Source organism: Callorhinus ursinus, unplaced genomic scaffold (genome assembly GCF_003265705.2).
Source record: "Callorhinus ursinus isolate GAN/ISIS: 27379988/994484 unplaced genomic scaffold, GSC_fseal_2.0 scaffold2, whole genome shotgun sequence".
Classification (NCBI taxonomy): Eukaryota; Metazoa; Chordata; class Mammalia; order Carnivora; family Otariidae; genus Callorhinus; species Callorhinus ursinus.
In genome coordinates this window covers 27,663,454-27,681,499 of record NW_027397064.1, presented here as the reverse complement: position 1 = coordinate 27,681,499, position 18,046 = coordinate 27,663,454, and the positions used below count along the sequence as shown (strand labels likewise).

The following is an 18,046-nucleotide window of genomic DNA, read 5'->3' as shown; positions in this document are numbered from 1 at the left end:
TGTGTGTGTGTGTGTGTGTGTGTAATATTGAACAATGAATTGCTTTGGTTTGGGTATATGTGTTAGTATATTTCAATACCTTGTCCTTTGCCTCATCTACTGTATTCCCCATTAGCTTGTGGATTTATGAGTGGTTTAAAGCATATCTTGATGACCTCTCATTGCACCCAGTAGAGGACATGTTTTGAAACAACAAATATTTGGTCATCTCAACAATCTGCTTTCTGCTCAGGAAGATGCTGTGGATAGACCCTCACATTTCACTGCCTTGACTTCCCCTCTTGAAGAAGCACAGGGATGGGACTGGTGGTCAAAGAAAATAGAATGCGGTCATCCTAAGAGAGACTAGAGTTCAGGGCAGGTTGTTATGATATGTTTCTCATTTCCCACCTTGTTTTATTAGCACTAGTTAAATGAGTAGGTGCTCTAATAGAAAATATTCTAAATAACCAAGAAATTCCAGTTTTGGTGAATGAAATTCTACATCATTTGTTTTATACGAGGAAGGAAGAACATAGCTTAATAAGGTCTTTATCTTAAAGACCTCCCACAGGTGATAGGGACTTAAAAAATTTTTTTATTTGAAATATAGATAATCAGAATCAATTCTTGATATACTCTATCATTAGTCCACTGGACTTTCATATGCATGTATGTATTTATTTACTTACCTACTTATCTATTTAAAATCCTATAATAAATATCCATGAATCTACTATTCAGTGTGATAATTAATTAACATTGTTTGTGTGAAACTCCTCCGTCTTGTCCATTGAACTCCTCTCTCCTAATTGTAATTACCACCTTGATTCCTATAATAATAATTTCATTGCCATTTGAAGCACATAGTCATATTCTTTTACATATTCCTAATAAATGTGTAGTTTGGTTTTAGTTGTCTTAACTTTATAAATATGGTATTGACATTTTGTATATAATCTTTTGGGACTTATGTTTTCATCCTCAATATTATATTTATAAAACCATCCATGGTGTTCCAACTAGATGTACTTCATTCGTTTTAACTACTGTGAAGTAGTAATTGAAGTAGTACTACAATTTATTTATTCCCTACTCTTTGGACATTTGAGTTGTTTCTGGGCACTTGGTACATGAAGAGTGTCTCTGTGAACATTCTTATACATATTTATTAGTGTACAAGTGCAAGCATTTCTCTGGTGTTTACCTTGAGAAGTAGATACTTACTCCTGGGGCATAGCAATGTTTAACTCCTTTCTACAATGATTATACCACTTCTCATTCTTAATTTCAATAATTTTCTAAACTCCAGGATTTCTAGATATTTATTTAATCAATGGATTATTGCCACAAATCATAGGTAATAGATTGATAAAGCAGGAAAGAATTTTGGGATTATCTAATTGGACTTATATAATTAACAGAAAACATTGATGCATAGGAAAGTTGAAATGCTTAGCTCAAAGTCCTAGAAACAAAGGGCTTTCAGATACATCCCCAAGTAGTTTATGCAGCCATCACTGCCTTCTTACTAGCATCTTCTATTTCTCAAATACATAATGTTAGTGAATAATATTAAGACTTCCATTTTTAAGATAAAGAAGTTAAGACCTAAGAAAATAAAAGATAAGCAGCCAAAGAGTTATCCCACTTTAGGGTTAAGTTTGCATGGTTTTCCATCAGCTCGTGTTGCCTTCTGGGGCTGACTTTGCTGATTGCTTCCCTGAAAGCCATTCCCAGCTCCCTGGACAAAGCACTTTACCCTCTTCCATTGGCGCTCTTTCTCCCAAACTTACCTGCCTCCCTAAGTGACCATGTGACCTACGTGTAGCCCATGAATTTAAGTCTAAGGCCATTGATAAGGGCTTTAGAAATGTTTTCATTTTCATGATTAAAAAAAAATAGAAGTGGCTAGGCTGGAACAATCCTTCTATCAACTTCCTGCCTTGAATGTAGATTTGATGCCCGGAGCTGTGGCAGCTAACCTGAGAGTCCAAGGGAAGGAAGGTTAAGGGAATAAGAAATGTAGGGCCTGATATTTTTGGCCACTGAACTAATATCAGCACCTACTCGTCTCTAGACTTCTTATTGGGTAAGAAAAATAAATCCCTTTTTATTAAAGTTACTGTAGTCGGGCTTTCTGTTACTTGTAGTTAAACGCATTTCTAGCTAATACAACATGTTACAAAAATGATCTCAAACTAGATTTAGAATGTTTCTCATTTTCCAATGACTGAAAATTAAAATCTTATCATTGAATGGGACATGTTTTTTTCCTCAGGGAAAATGATTTTATACTTTCATCCTTAGCATCTACTTTTAGATTATAGTCTTTCAAGCAAAAGCTTCATTTCAGAGGCTATATTCATAATCATATCAAAGTAATAACTCCATTCAGCAAAAGCATGATAAGAAACTTGGGGCCCTGGATAAAGAAAAAAAGAACTAAATGCTGACTGACATTTTAATTTCTTTCTCCAGCCATAAGAAATTTGACCAATACAAAGTTGATTAATGACACTCACTACTCCAGTCTCAGGTTCAAAATGAGACTGTTTTCATAAATAAATTTAACCCACATCGATTAAGAAGTTATTATGTGTGTGTTCGGCTCTGAAGCTGAGAGTAGTCAGACATGATTCCCATTCTGAAGGAATGGTTGGGGTACGAGTAGGAAGGTGAGGAGAAACAGATAAGCATGTGTGTCAATTAAAATACAGTAAGTGCATAATGAAAGTATGAAAAAAATTGTGGCAGAACAAAGTATGAACAAAAGCTGATGCAGAGCAAAGCTAACTCCCTTAGAGGCACATGAGTCAAGGAAAAGTTCCTCATCCCAGGAGCCCTGCTCATACTGTGAGAGTGAGAAGTTCTATGCCTTCAACATACGGGCCTGTGTCCTTATCTGACCTTCTCACGGATGTTTTCTTCTTGGCAAAAATCCATGATTGTTCCTGGACCCCTGACTTTCTGGCTGTGAACCCCTCTACTCCTCCTACATGTGTTGAAGTAGAGCTTTTATGTTGTTTTTTGCTACTCTATCATAATTGAAGCCTTAGAAAAAGAAACTTACTATCACTAAAACCTTAGACCTTTGTTATTACTGCTTTGGTAGGTAAACCAAATTGAAAACAAATCACTGGTATCGTAGCCTCCTTTGGAAATGAGAGTCCAAAAGACAGGACTTACTAGGGTCACTTTTGAATGACTGGGATTATTGCAAGAGAAAACTCTACTCTTGACAAAGCCATAAGAGTCCCTATGGGTTTTGCAACCTGCTGGAAAGAATGGGCAAAGGATAGATGCGTTTTGAGAAGTATCTTTGCAAAAAACCACCACTATGCCAATGATCACAACTACAGTATCTTTACTTGTACAAGTACGAAAAACATGAATGAACTATTCCTGTATCCCTGAGTAACTTTCCTTTTCTGCACATTTTAGAATCAATGTCCAGTATCATCTGACTACTTCACTGCAATGTGTCCTTATGAATTTGATAACACTTAAAGAATGACTCATCCACTTACCCCAATGGGCATTCCAGGAAATTGTCCTTGTTTATTGCCATCTTCAAATTATGGAAAAGCATAAAAGAATGAGAGAAAGTAATTATTTTTACTCTCTGGTCCTAAATGTTAAAGAAGCACCCAATTCTTAAAGGCTGTCCCCATCATTTGCAAATTAATGTACTGCTGAAGATGCAAACTATCTATATAACTGCGCTCAAATTTCATTAAAATTAATCGGAAGTCCCTTTTAATGTCTTTGAGAATTGCTTCAAGTGGCAAAAATCAGGAAACCTACCCATGGGGCACATTCAGCTAATTGCGATTTACTTTTCAACTAGTCATTCTTTTGCCCTAGGCTGCAACTGCATCGAACTGAAACAACTCTTTGGATGACAGATGCCAGTTAAACCAGCTTTTGCGGCATCATGTAATTTTACATGACCCATTCATTTCCTGAATATTTTTAACAAGTTAGAATGATGATGTGATGGATTGGTTCCAGATGTAAGCTTATTAAAATTATTCTCTAAGTTGGACCTGCCATACGCTACCGAGCTTGGTACTGGGGAGCGAGTAGGGGAATGAGGACAGAATGTACAGTGAAGAGAACAGACACTGGCAGATAGTACGTGTGTTTGTACAAGTACACTATTTAGGACAAATAAATGACAATGAATAAAGCTAAGTTTTGGAACAGACCATGTTCTAACTCTTATCAGCTATGTCACCCAAGGGAAATCGCTTACCTTAACAGCAAATGGGGAAAGAGGGGGATAAAACATGTTTTCCTTAGGGTCACATGAAACCAAGTATATGAAAATGATGTTTTGTAAAATACTGCTGACTAGAAGTCGGCATTGTTAGGGAGTTTAGTTTATGTAAAGGAAGCCACAAGAGTAAGATATCAAACTAAACATTTTTATATGTTAAACAGAGTATTATGTGTTTCATTCAAATCATTTGGTGGCAGCTTTCGTTTTATCTAAATTCAAGAATTAGTCTGCTATTTTTCTCCTGCAATTATTATAAAGTTCAGACGAAAGACATATATTTCTTCCCAAGAATCTCTCCAGATTTCTCTGTTAACCACGGAGTACTAAATATACATTACGACAGAGTATATAGTCATTAGGATTCCTTTCTAAATAAAAATAAGCAATAAGATGACTATTTAATTTTCAAGTGAAGGTGGTAAGTTGTGTTTATGAGAAATGTTTCATCAGGGCATTATTTTCCAGGGTGGTACTGTAAAAGTTTTACCGAAGGTCAAAACTTCCAGTCCCAAGTAATTATTGAAAAAAAAAAGTATATGAATAAGCACGAGCTAGACTTCTAAAAAATATATTTTTAAAGCCTTTCCTCCCATTGGCAGGAATGTTGTAGGCCATCTCGTTGGGACAGCAGTGTTACACACCCTCAGCTTCTATGAACAGGGGCAACCATTTCAGCTCATTATCTTCAGACTACAGGGAAGGAGGAGCTCATCTACAGTGGTCTCTACCTTCACTCCATCTCAGTCACTCATTTCAGTGGTCATGCTCAGAATTCAGAGCTGTTCCACCACTAAAGTGTGAAACATAAACGTCCCTCTCCCTGACTAGAACCTTCTTTCTTTATTCCTCTCACAGCTGCCCTTTTTCTTCCCTCACCGAGACCTCCAGTTTCCTCTACTTCCTTCTTTCCTCCTCCACCCCAGCCTCATCTCTTTGTCTAATTTGGTTTTATGACCTTCAGTCCTTTGCATCCTTCTTCATCAGTATTTACTCAACAAAACTCTAACACTAGGTCAATGTAATAATGACCATTCTTTTTCTCCTATGTTAAGTTGGATGGACACTGCAGGAGAAAAGTAAGAACCTGCATTCTTCAAGTACTTGCTACATGCAGCCCCATTTTAAGTATTTTCCGTGTATGATCTAATTTTACTTTCACTAGCCATAAGAGAAATTTTTGCCCATTTACAGGCAGGAAAACTGTTTCACAGAGGCCAATCTGCCCAAAACATTACATCAAATCAAAGATGCAATCAACTGTAGACATCCCATTATTTTGAAGAAGCAAAAGAATGTTGCAATTCTAATTGCAAGGTACCATCAGCTGATAGAGACATTCTGATTTCCGTGCTGTTAAATGTGGGAAAAAAAATGCCTCTAAGAATCAATGAAATATGGCAAGTGAGAAAGATATGGTGTAAACCCAGGCGGTTTGGATACAGAGCATAAAAGTCTTCATTGTTAAGTTATTTTGCCTCATAAAAACCAGGGAGGCATGCAGAATGGTTTGTTACAAATTTATGCTCTCAAACTTTGCCTGAGCTTTTAGTACTTACTTTAGTCTCTCTTATCTCTTCTCTTCTCTTCAATAATTATCCCAAAGTCTTTTCACTCTTCAGTTCACTCCTTAACATCTCCCCTCATTCATTTCTTGTGGATGACTATGCATCTTAACTCCTTAAGATAATTGAGACCATCTCTCACCATCTCTCTCAACTCTTGCACCCCTTCCCACCGTACTACCTACAGACATATCCACATCCAGAGATAGCCCCCCTTCTTCCTTGTTCATAGAGCAAGCTATGCCCCCTTCTGTTAACCACTGCGTTTGTTTGTTTGTTCTTAATTCTTATTCCCCTTGCTTCTTGTTTCCTCTGAGATTGTTAGTCGTCCTTCTCTTCTGAATTTCAACTTCTCTCTTTCTAGTGATTTCTCTCCCTCAGCCTGTGACTATAATAAAGATCTAACCCCTAATCTTCTGTTCCAATCCTTCCTCCTCTTCTTTTCTAAACTTCATAGAAAGTGCTTCATGGGGGCTGTCCAAATTTCTTCACTATCCATTTCTCCTCAGCCCACCACTCCTCCTCCCTGAACACTCAGTTGAAATTGTCTCTTAATGAGCAACTTGGCAGCCTTCTGTTTTTCAGACTCAATGGAAAATTCTTTGTCTTCATTTTATTGACCCCCTTTCTGAATCTGTGTGATATGGTTGATTTCTTCCTTCTTTGTGAAAAATCTCTATCTCATTGGCTTCTAAGGCACCACACATTTCTGGTTCCTTTTAACTCGGTTTCTTAATCACTTAAATGTTGGCCACATCCTAGTTTCTATCCTCTGGCTGCTATTTTACCCACTTTACGTACTTTTCTGTGAGTGTTTTAACTCTTGCCTACGGGTAAACGTAAATCCCAAGTCTAGACTTCTTTCTTGAATGCTGTATCTCAAGTGTTTATCATTAGTCCCCAACTTTGCCTTGCCTATTCAGCATCTCCATTTGGATGACAGTCGTCTCAAACTTGACATCTTGAAAACCAAATTCTTGATGTTTCTTTCCCAAACTTGTTCCTCAAAACACTTCCTCTCTTGGCTGCTGGTAATTCCAAACTTCTAGTTGTTTAGCTCCCAAAACTTGAAGTCATCTTCAATTTCTCTCTTTTTCTTGCAGTCCGCTTTCATGTCATCAATAAGTCCCATTTTTTCTATCCTCAAAATATATTCAGAATCCACTTACTCTCAGCTACTCCACTGCTACACCTTTATTGAACTCTCCATATCTGATCTGAATTTTTGTAGCAGCTCCCAACTGTATTCCCTGCCTCTGCCCTGCCCTGTCCAGTCAGTTCTTTATTGAGCAGCCAGGATGGGTTTCTGACCACCCCTTGGGCCTCACTTCCTACCGCTATACCCAGAAAACACTTCTCACAATGCACTTGGTCCATGCTTCCCTTGTACCCTACTTGGAGCGTTCGTTCCTGTGTTTACATATGACTCACTCTTTCACCTTAACAGAATTTACTCAGTATTTCCTCACCAGGAAGAGCTCCTCAGTATTCCATATAGAATAGCTCTTCTCCACATCTTTTTTCAATCCTGCTTTACTTTTTCGTGATGATCTTTTGCTTTTTCTTATCATATCTGACACATTACACATATATTTTGGGGGGGGCTTCAGAATGATAGACTCTCATTATTGACTCATACGTGGCACTATTTGTTTATTTAATTAGCTAGTTATGTGTTTTTGATATATAGCTGTAAACTCAATGTTCAACACAGGAACTGGAAACACAAATCATTATAAATATATGTAATTTTTTTAAAGATTCATCCACTTATTTTAGAAAGAGAGAGAAGCACAAGCGGGGCGGGGAGGGGCAGAGGGAGAGGAAGGGAGAAAGAGAGAGAGAAGCAGACTCCCCACTGAACATGAAGCCCTAAATGGGGCTCAACCTCAGAACCTGAGACCAGAGCTGAGCTGAAATCAAGAGTCAGGTGTTAGGGTCCCCTGGGTGGCTCAGTTGGTTAAGCGCCAGACTCTTGGTTTCTGCTCAGGTCATAATCTCACGGTCTTGAGATCAAGCTCGGACTTGGCCATTGGGCTCTGTGCTGGGTTTTGATACATACATAGCATCTAGAATAGTACCTGGCACAGAGGCACTGGAAAATAAAGTAAGCATTACATATTTATATACCAATGTTTTCAAAGGTAATGTCAACATGCTCCAAACCAGAATTAAATCCTCACAACCCTACTTCTGTTCTCCCTTCTCTCTCTATACTCCTTTCCTTTCCTTTTCTCCCTAGAAACACAGAACTCCTGATTGCTCCCTCCATGTCTTTGCTCATTCTGATTTCATTGCCTGGAGGAGACTATCCCTTCTCCTTTTGGCCCCAGGACACCTATATAACTCCTTCTTCAAGAAGTTCATCCATCACTTCCTCAAAGATACCTGCTCTTCCCTTTCCTTTCCACAGGGTTCTCCCTGCGCTCACACACTTGTGTTTCTCTCGTGACCTTCTCCAAAAGGCTGAGAGCATCTTGAAGTACAGGAAGCAAGTTCAAGACCTCACCCATTATCTCCTCCCCTCCATCTTTAGGGTGTAATTAGAAGCAGACATTAGCATGCTCGGGTCACAGATTGAGAAACTGAAGTACACTCCATCCAGTTTCAGAGCTGAAGAAAAAGCCCAGAACCCCTTAGGAATCCTTTTTGGAGTTCTATTTCTATCCCTTGGGTAGCTGGTCAGTTCTTGTCTTTAGTAAACCTTGCTACAAGTCTGGGTTCCTCCCTGTGCCCCTCTGGAAAGTAACCATGGATACTATTGAGCTGGCACAAAAGCCTTCAGTTAATGGAGACTACAAGTGGTTTTTAGGACACTTAGAGGGTTTTGAGGTGAGGGGCAAACCCTGGAAACACTTGCAAAGGTAGGACTTTTGCCTCAGGCCTCCAGGCTGGGTGTGTTTCAGTTGAGGTGGACACTAATGCTCAGCAGAGCCCTGGACACTTGACAGGGCTTAGCCCCACACTAAGATATTAACTAGCTGTGAGTGGAGCACCAAAAAGGAGTCCCAGGCGGAAAGCAGGGACGGGGCTGTGAATCTGGAGCGGTGGGCTGACACACATGTTGCCAGCAACAACCCGGGCTCCTGAGGGGATCCAGGCCACAGAACTGGAGGCAAAAGGGGTCTCCTGTCCCCAGACAGGGGGGAGCTGCCAGCGACGCCATGTCCCTCCCTCCCTACGACTTTGCCCCAGGTGCGTTTTTCTCCTCCCCGCCAAGGACTGCAGGCAGGCAGGAGAAATTCACACCCAGATGTCTTTAAGAGGTGCCCCATTTCCTCTGAGCTCTTTCCCACCGCTGTCCCAGTGCCCACGTGCCTTCTCCGACCCCAAGAGTCCCGCATCTCTTTATTCTCAAACAAGGCTCCCCTGAAGGCTGGGGATCTGGGGAGCCCCACTCGCTCCTAATCTGTGGTGGAGCTGGGTCCCAACTTTCCAGTTCCTGCCAGGAGCGTCGCGCCTTCCGAGGTAAGACTGGGAAGCCAAACCGCATAAAGACTCAGTTTCACTGGGTGGAGGGTAGGTGTGCGTCAGGGTCAGTGAGGGTGTGTGCGGCTAAGCCTGCTTGTTACCTGAAGTGAGATCTCCAGGGGAGGGAGGGAGGAAGAGGGTTCCGGAGATGGACTTGGGGGCGAGAGGTGGCAGCAGTTCCCGGCGCTTTGACGTAGACTTGGAGAGGCGCCGAACACTCCCACTGCTTAAGAGGCACAGTAGCCTTCAGGACGCCGGGGCTGGGGACCGTCACTCTCTCGGGAAGCAGCCTGAGCTTTTCCTCTTCACACACTCCAAGGAATCCAGGGAGGGTTGAGCCGGTAAGTGCGAAGGGGTGCCCTCCTGCGACCTGGGAGTTGAGGCTCCGTGTAAAGAAAATAATGGGGCACAAAGGACACAGTGGGTCCTTGGCAGCTCCGCCCTAAAGAGGGTGAGGCCATTGAACCAAGTGTGGGATCGGGACGCAGCGAGCCCAGCGCGGGGCTTGTAGCGGGGCGCACGAAGGACCCCAGGGCTGAGGAACTTCCAGCCTCGGGGAAGACTGTCCTGAGAAGGGAACCTAAAGGAGCCGATATGAGTGCTGTGGTGGGAGCAGACAGGGAGTCCCGGACTACACTAACTTCAGCACACTGGACAGCGTCCCGCCCTTGGTCTTCCAGTAATTTAGCACTGACACTTGGACATGTTCCCTAAGAATAAATAGCCTTTGGGGCAACTCGACTTTGATATTTTAGTTCAGAAGAGGACATATTGAATATAATTTTGTTCAGGGAGAGATCCTGTGTAAGTGATCTGAAATATTTTTGAATAACCTTGTATCTCAACATGCCTCTTCCAAATACGAATGTGCATGTTCAAAGGCATTCCCGAAATACTGATTTAAGGGTGCCTCAGTATGTTCTGCTGCTGTGTAGAAGAGAAAGATTCATTCTTATGGTGTTATACTTAAATGTTCCAGTATAGACGTATTCCCATGAGCTGTGCCTTGCTTGCCTTCTTGACACATCTAAAAGGTTTGGGAAATATAAGATAAAACTGCAAGTGAGCTGTATATGTCTTCCTGTTTTTCCCTTATGTTAGAGTTGTTTAAGTGTGATACACATTTTGGGTAGTCTTGAAGAGTCAGATAAGATTATTTGTCCCTTATTTCAGGGACATTATATCTCATTACACTTGTCTGAAGTCTGAAGTGTAACAATAATTTCAAAGTGCTATATACTTTAATTTTTTAAAGATTTATTTATTTATTAGAAAGAGAGTGGGGGGGATGGGGCAGAGGGAGGGAATCTTCAAGCAGATTCTCTACTAAGTGTGGAGGGGATGGGGGTGAAGGGCAGGGCTTGACCCCACCACTCATGAGATCATGACCTGAGCCGAAACAAAGAGTCCTAGGTCCAACCAACCGACTGAGCCACCCAGGGTCCCCTATATAGTTTAATTTTATTGCAGCAGGCTTTGAGAGCCAGAAAAGTTGAATGAGAGGCAAATGCTTTCATTAAAATTCTTGAGATTCATAGCAAAAAGAAAAAAATGATAAAACATTATGAAAGTTATATCAGAATCGTAGAGCATTTTTAGGTGTTGATAAAATGTCAATTGATTCTACTCTAGTGGATTGAATATATACCCCTTCGTTCCCATACTTTTAGCACACTACCTTATGTTCATTTTTATTTAGAACATTTTACAATTCTTACGCTTTTTAAAAATTGAAAGTCACCCCAAATAGGAAAACACCTAAGGATAAAATATATTAGAATTCTTAATTGCGTGGGAGTCCTGGATTAGAATAGGTAGGCTAAACTATGATATTATAGAACAGTTGAAGCCATGCAGCAAGATTTTAAATTTTTACTTAATAGTTTTTTAAATTATGTTCCTCTGTCCTAGGGAAAAACAAGTTCACTTATTCATCTCATAAAGGAACATGTCTTAGGAATAAACACTTCCTAATCTAAATATCTTGGTTTTATACTACCTGGCTTGGCAATGAGTCATTTTAGATAGAATGGGACTTATGGGAGGAATGATAAGACTTTTCCTAAGGACAATGGTGTATTTTCTTTGCTGGAACCAAGGTTTTTAAAGGCATAATAATTTTCATTACTGAGTGGAGTTCAAGCAAGGATTTGTAAGATATTTCCATTCTATGCAGTTTCAGTGCCATGGCCGATCCTGGGAACAGAAGAGGGATCTACTGCCCCCTGACCCTTATCTGCTCCCTGCTCATTGTGGGAATGTGCTGTGTGTCTCCTTTCTTCTGCCATAGCCAGACAGACCTGCTGGCTCTTAACCAAGCTGATCCTCAGTGCTGGGAATCTTCTTCAGTGCTCCTCCTGGAAATGCAGAAGCCTCGAATTTCTAACACTGTTTCAGGTTTCTGGGATTTTATGATCTACCTGAAGTCATCTGAGAACTTGAAGCATGGGGCACTGTTTTGGGATCTGGCCCAACTCTTCTGGGACATCTATGTGGACTGTGTCCTCTCCAGGAACCATGGCTTAGGAAGGAGGCAATTGACTGGGAAGGAAGAGAAAATTTCGGCAGTGCATCCACAGCACACAGGGAGAAAACAAGGTGGTCAACTCTAGGTCCCATGTCTTTCAAAAGGGTCAATCAAGTATGAATGTGCTCAATTGTGAGGAAGGGGGAAATGGCTTTAGGGGGATTCATTGCACTCTCAGGAGTGAACCCAAGAGCACACAAAAGCACACAAGTGATAGGAAGATAGCACTTCCTTTTGTATTTCATGGGAGCTGTTTATATCAACATATTGTCCTCATTCTCATACTTCATGTGAACAACAGCAAGGAAGAGTAAAAAGACAAGGAAGGAGAAGCGTGATTCCCAAAATACAACACAAAAGTATAAAGTGATTAGCCTGAATATTAGCAGTCATAACCTGTCTTTACATGCTATGGATTTGGGAAGATTTGAATGTAAGTCTGGGGAATATTCACAACACACAAGCTCTCACCCCTTGTAAATAGAAAAAAAATGGCTTCCATGTAAATGGAGGGGCTCCTTGCAATGTACTTAGTTGGTGAAATGAAGGGCGGGAAATCTGGCTGGCTTGCAAATTCACTCCTTGTTGCTTTTTGAACAAATCTCAAATATGTAATTAACTTCCAGCAAGCAGAGTGATTAATTTTTAGTAATTTGGAATTTCTGGCAAATTTAGAGATTCTCACTGGTGCAAATATTATATTCAAAAACAGTCTTCTCTGGGGGCACTAAAAGAAATATCCTTTATAGAATTAGGATTAGAGCAAATGAGCCCCTGTGAGTAAGCTGAGAGATAGATAACTTAGCCCTATTCATATTGTTTTTGTTCCTTTTTTAATGTTGTTTCAACCAATGAGCTTCCAATCCTTGCAGCAAAATCTGTTTGGGTGGTAGTAACTCTTAGAATTACTTATCCACTAGCGCAAAACTGAGGCATAACTAATTTTTACATTTGTATATTTTATTGCAAGAATTGTTATATATCCCTATAATTTCTCTCTTAGAATAGCACTTAACAGTAATAGTTCTATATCAATCCTTTCCCAAGATATTGTAGAGCCTTTATATATCTAGTTTGTTTTAACCTCACTAACTAAAATCCTCATGATTTGCTGATCCATTAAACCAGATAATCCACTGCTGTACTTTATAGATAAATTTATTATTTTGGCAAGTGTTATTGTAACTTAAACCAATTTCCATTTTTAGAGGAAATATTCTTTTACCAGCTTAGCTACTAAAGAAATAAAAAAATGTCTTTCAATGTTGGTTATCAATATTTAAAAACCATTTTAAACAGAGGCTGTTCAGACATCAACATCCATAGAATTGGGTATTTTCTTCATTTGTAGTCTAGGACTCCTTTTTCCATTTTTATCATATTTAGTTGTCATACTCATTACCAGCAATATTTATTGGGTTTTTTTTTTGTATTTTACACTCACTTTAAATTACTAAAGTAACTATAGAATAAATGAAAATAATATTTGTGTTCAGACGAACATGAAAATAATTATATACACACACAAGGTCTTTCTCTAAAATAGCTTTCAGTTTACTTGCTTGCAATGTTGCTATCAGAACAGTCTGAAGCTACATGTAATTTTTTGAGCATATTTCAACATAGCATTTCTATCTTCTTCTTCTTTTTTTTTAAACGGTAGTAGATTTATCTTCAGCTTTGGGAACCACTTCTTTTCTCTTGCTACAGAGTTGCTGTTGACCCAGCTGGTCTGCAAACTTTAGCCAGAGTGGCTATGTAGCAGGAGGGAATATTTTACTTATTGAAGTTATTTTATTTTTTTAACTTTTTTTAAGATTTTATTTACTTGACAGAGACAGAGACAGCGAGAGCAGGAACACAAGCAGGGGGAGTGGGAGAGGGAGAAGAAGGCCTCCCCCCAAGGAAGGAGCCCTATGTGGGACTCAATCCCAGGACTCTGGGATCATGACCTGAGCCAAAGGCAGACGCTCAACGACTGAGCCACCTAGGCGCCCTATTGAAGTTGCTTTAATGTTTGACATAAACAATTGTTTGTAGATCAGGAAACAAGACTTTCCATTTGGATTGTATAATCACAGTCAAAGAGGGTCCTGGGTCAAGGAGACACCATGGCTAAAAGTTAAATAGTTGCTGGAACATTGAGATTTCATCTCAAGAGGTTTGATTAAATCTCTAGTGGCTCAACTGGGCTCTGGATGTACCTGCACAGATTCTCCACTAATTTTTTCTATTGTCCTTGGGGGATTACCAGGTTGGGATGGGGGTGAGGGTGAAGAGGTGTTTGTCTCTATAGTTCTCGGGGAAATCAAATCACCAGAGCAGAAGGAAAGAACTAATGTGTTTACATAATATGCGAAAAGGTTTTTGTTATTTTGATGTCCTCAAATTTAAATAGTTTATTTTTTTAAGATTTTATTTATTTATTTGACAGAGAGAGAGAGAATACAAGCAGGGGGAGCAGAAGTGGGAGAAGGAGAAGCAGACTTCCCGCTGAGCAGGGAGCCCTGTTTGGGACTCGATTCCAGGACCCTGCGATCATGACCTGAGCCAAAGGCAGACGTCCAACCCACTGAGCCACCCAGGCGCCCCTCAAACTTAAATAGTTTAAACACACTTGAGAAATGTTGCTATGAATCATGCTTTGTTAAACATAAAACTCCATATAATTTTGTAGGTTAATATATACTGGGCCAACAAAAATGAAAACAAGAGATATTAAATAGCTATGTAACTTCAGTCAACTTCATTAACTTATTTAACCCTCAGTTTCTTCATCTGAAAAAGAGGGGTGTGGAAAGAATTAGAAGGCCCATAAAGTCTCTTTACATTCTCCATTCTAATGCTCTGCAATTCTATAAAAAAGGAATTTATGAAAGGCATGTATTTAACTAGGGATAGAGTCTGGAAGAGCTTGACCCCAAGGACAGCTTATTGAGCTGGGTGATGACCTGGATACTTTAGTTGTTTATAACAATACTCAGCAGGAACAGAGGGCATCCAGAAATGAGAATTCCAAAAATTCCGAGGGCTAGAGATATCATCACTTGAGGAAAGACTCAAAAGATCATTGTTATTTAGTCTAGAAAGATATGAGTCAATAACTGAATGCTGAAATATCCAGAAGGTGTGAAGAGGGTGTAACCCAGCTTAACCACTAAATTATGATGCATTATGTCAAGGCAGAGAGAAAGAGAGAGTTATTAATTGATTTAGGAAAAGAATATGCTGATAAGGGATTTTGAAGTATATCCTTGTTTTCGTCAAAAAATAACGGGCTTTTCCTTCAACTAACCTTGCTTGGCCAGTGAGAGAAACAGAAAAACCTGCCTGCCTGAGACTGGCAGTTTAATATTCTAGAAAAATTGTGAGTCTTTGCATTCCTTCATGATGAGAAAATTAAAACTTAGATTTATAATTTGATGACATTTGCAGTTGGTGTCTAACTAGCTGGCAAATGTTAGTACTTATTTTTTCAACACCAAGCATTAGAGAAAACAATGCTTCAGGAATATATATATTATTAGTTTCACAAATGCTTGATTTTTTACCTTACTTATTCCAAGAATTTCCTAGGAACATCTTCAGAAATTACTCATCTAGAAATCTATCCTAAGGAAACATTCAGAGATGTGGCCAACAATGTAGTACAAAGTTTCACCACAATACTGCTTATAATAGCAGAAAACTTGGAAATTGTTTAAATGTAATGGTTGACTAAATTATGGCATAAAGTGTGTATGCATAAAACTTTAATATAAAAAATTATATAATGATCATTTTCACCTTTTTAATCAGAAAAAAATCTTAATACATATATTAATTAACAAGGAAATGTATTTATTATAATTTATTTTAACTAAACTGCAAAGGACACATAAACAGATTTACATATAAGCTCCTGCAATAAGTTTATAGAGACTTTGATAGTGACAGAAACAACAAACTTTATTTTTTATTTTTAAAGATTTATTGGAGAGAGAGAGAGAGAGGGAGAGAGAGAGAGAGGGAGAGAATGGGGGGAGGGGCAGAGGGAGAGAATCTTCGAGCAGACTTCCCTCTGAGCACGGAGCCTGAGGTGGGGCTTGATCCCATGACCCATGAGATCATGACCTGAGCCAAAACCAAGAGTAAGATGCTCAAATGACCTAGCCACCCAGGTGCCCCAACAAACTTTCTTTTAAACCCAATGTATTGATATTTAATTAACCTGAGAATAATTTGGTGCTCTGATAATGAGTTCTTTTTCTCTACTTTCAGGTACATATTCTCAGCAACTAAGAACACCTTTCCTAAAGAAGAAAGAGTTGATTGAAGGTTTGATAAGCATGCACTTGCATAGGAGTGGGTCTAAGTTCACCGGAAAAGTCACCAGTGGCCTGGAAATAAAAAGAAAATAAATCCAACCTCTGAGCTAACTCACATCTTGGAATTAAAAACAACCCACGTTTTTCTTGACTATTGACCATTTGTTTACTTGAAATGGTGGGAATGTCCAGAGATAAATCATAAGCCACATTCTCTCAGAGTACTTACTTAAGCCTGCTAGCATGTTCCTTCAAATGGTGGCTTTACTGCCAAATCATCCCACTGTCTGAGAGAGTTAAAATAGCTTCCAAAGAGGACCAGGGGATTGAGCAAGTCAGATTGTATTCACTCTGATAAATTGTTCTGGGATGCTGGATATTGTTAATGAACTAGAGGGCCATACATTTAACTTGAATACACTGCATGACTTCCAAGCCATTAACCACTGCTTATGTACAGGCATACAAAGGACTATATTTATTAATTACCAGTTACTGACTGTCTGTAATACCTAAATCTTGTTTGAAAGAATATTTTTGAATACTATATAAAACAAAGAACAAACAAACAAAAAACATGAACAAAAATGGCAAATAAAGCATTCTTCTAATGGAAACAAAATTAATAAAAGCTCTGGACCCCAAGTAACATTATTGGAATCTCTTTATTTCAGTATTTGGTGTTACCATTACTGATACTCTAAACTCTAATAAAATAACAGTAAGTATAAGTATTTTTCGATTAGCATATTTTCTATTTGATTAGATATTAAAACTCCATAAGTGGTTAGTTACACTTTGCATTGCTGGACAGCATTATAATAAAAGAATCCATAAAAAAGTTTTCCCTGAAAAATGAACAAAGCTGATGAGGTTCACAGTAGAGAAGTCCAATGAACAAATGTATTTGAGATCTAGACACAATGTGATTTTTAAAATTTTTTTATTGTTATGTTAATCACCATATATTACATCATTAGTTTTTGATGTAGTGTTCCATGATTCATTGTTTGTGCATAACACCCAGTGCTCCATGCAGAACGTGCCCTCTTTAATACCCATCACCAGGCTAACCCATCCCCCTACCTTCCTCCCCTCTAGAACCCTCAGTTTGTTTTTCAGAGTCCATCGTATCTCATGGTTCGTCTCCCCCTCCGACTTACTCCCCCTCATTCTTCCCCTCCTGCTATCTTCTTCTTTTTCTTTTTTCTTAACATATGTTGCATTATTTGTTTCAGAAGTACAGATCTGTGATTCAACAGTCTTGCACAATTCACAGCGCTCACCATAGCACATACCCTCCCCAATGTCTATCACCCAGCCACCCCATCCCTCCCACCCCCCACCACTCCAGCAACCCTTAGTTTGTTTCCTGAGATTAAGAATTCCTCATATCAGTGAGGTCATATGATACATGTCTTTCTCTGATTGACTTATTTCACTCAGCATAACACCCTCCAGTTCCATCCACGTCATTGCAAATGGCAAGATCTTATTCCTTTTGATGGCTGCATAATATTCCATTGTGTATATATACCACATCTTCTTTATCCATTCATCTGTCGATGGACATCTTGGCTCTTTCCACAGTTTGGCTATTGTGGACATTGCTGCTATAAACATTGGGGTGCATGTACCCCTTCGGATCCCTACATTTGTATCTTTGTGGTAAATACCCAGGAGTGCAATTGCTGGATCGTATGGTAGCTCTATTTTCAACTTTTTGAGGAACCTCCATACTGTTTTCCAGAGTGGTTGCACCAGCTTGCATTCCCACCAACAGTGTAGGAGGATTCCCCTTTCTCCACATCCCCGCCAACATCTGTCGTTTCCTGACTTGTTAATTTTAGCCATTCTGACTGGTGTGAGGTGGTATCTCATTGAGATTTTGATTTGGATTTCCCTGATGCCGAGC

The 18,046-nt window shown here is 39.4% G+C and overlaps 1 protein-coding gene across 1 annotated transcript; it reads left to right on the top strand.

Moving 5' to 3' along the window:
• Positions 1-11,483: 11,483 nt before the first annotated feature.
• FAM237A (family with sequence similarity 237 member A) lies at positions 11,484-16,769 on the top strand. Its single transcript, XM_025888220.2, has 2 exons — positions 11,484-11,895; positions 16,085-16,769. Exons 1-2 carry the CDS (start codon positions 11,484-11,486, stop codon positions 16,222-16,224), a joined length of 552 nt encoding a protein of 183 aa, XP_025744005.1. The 3' UTR covers positions 16,225-16,769.
• Positions 16,770-18,046: the final 1,277 nt, after the last annotated feature.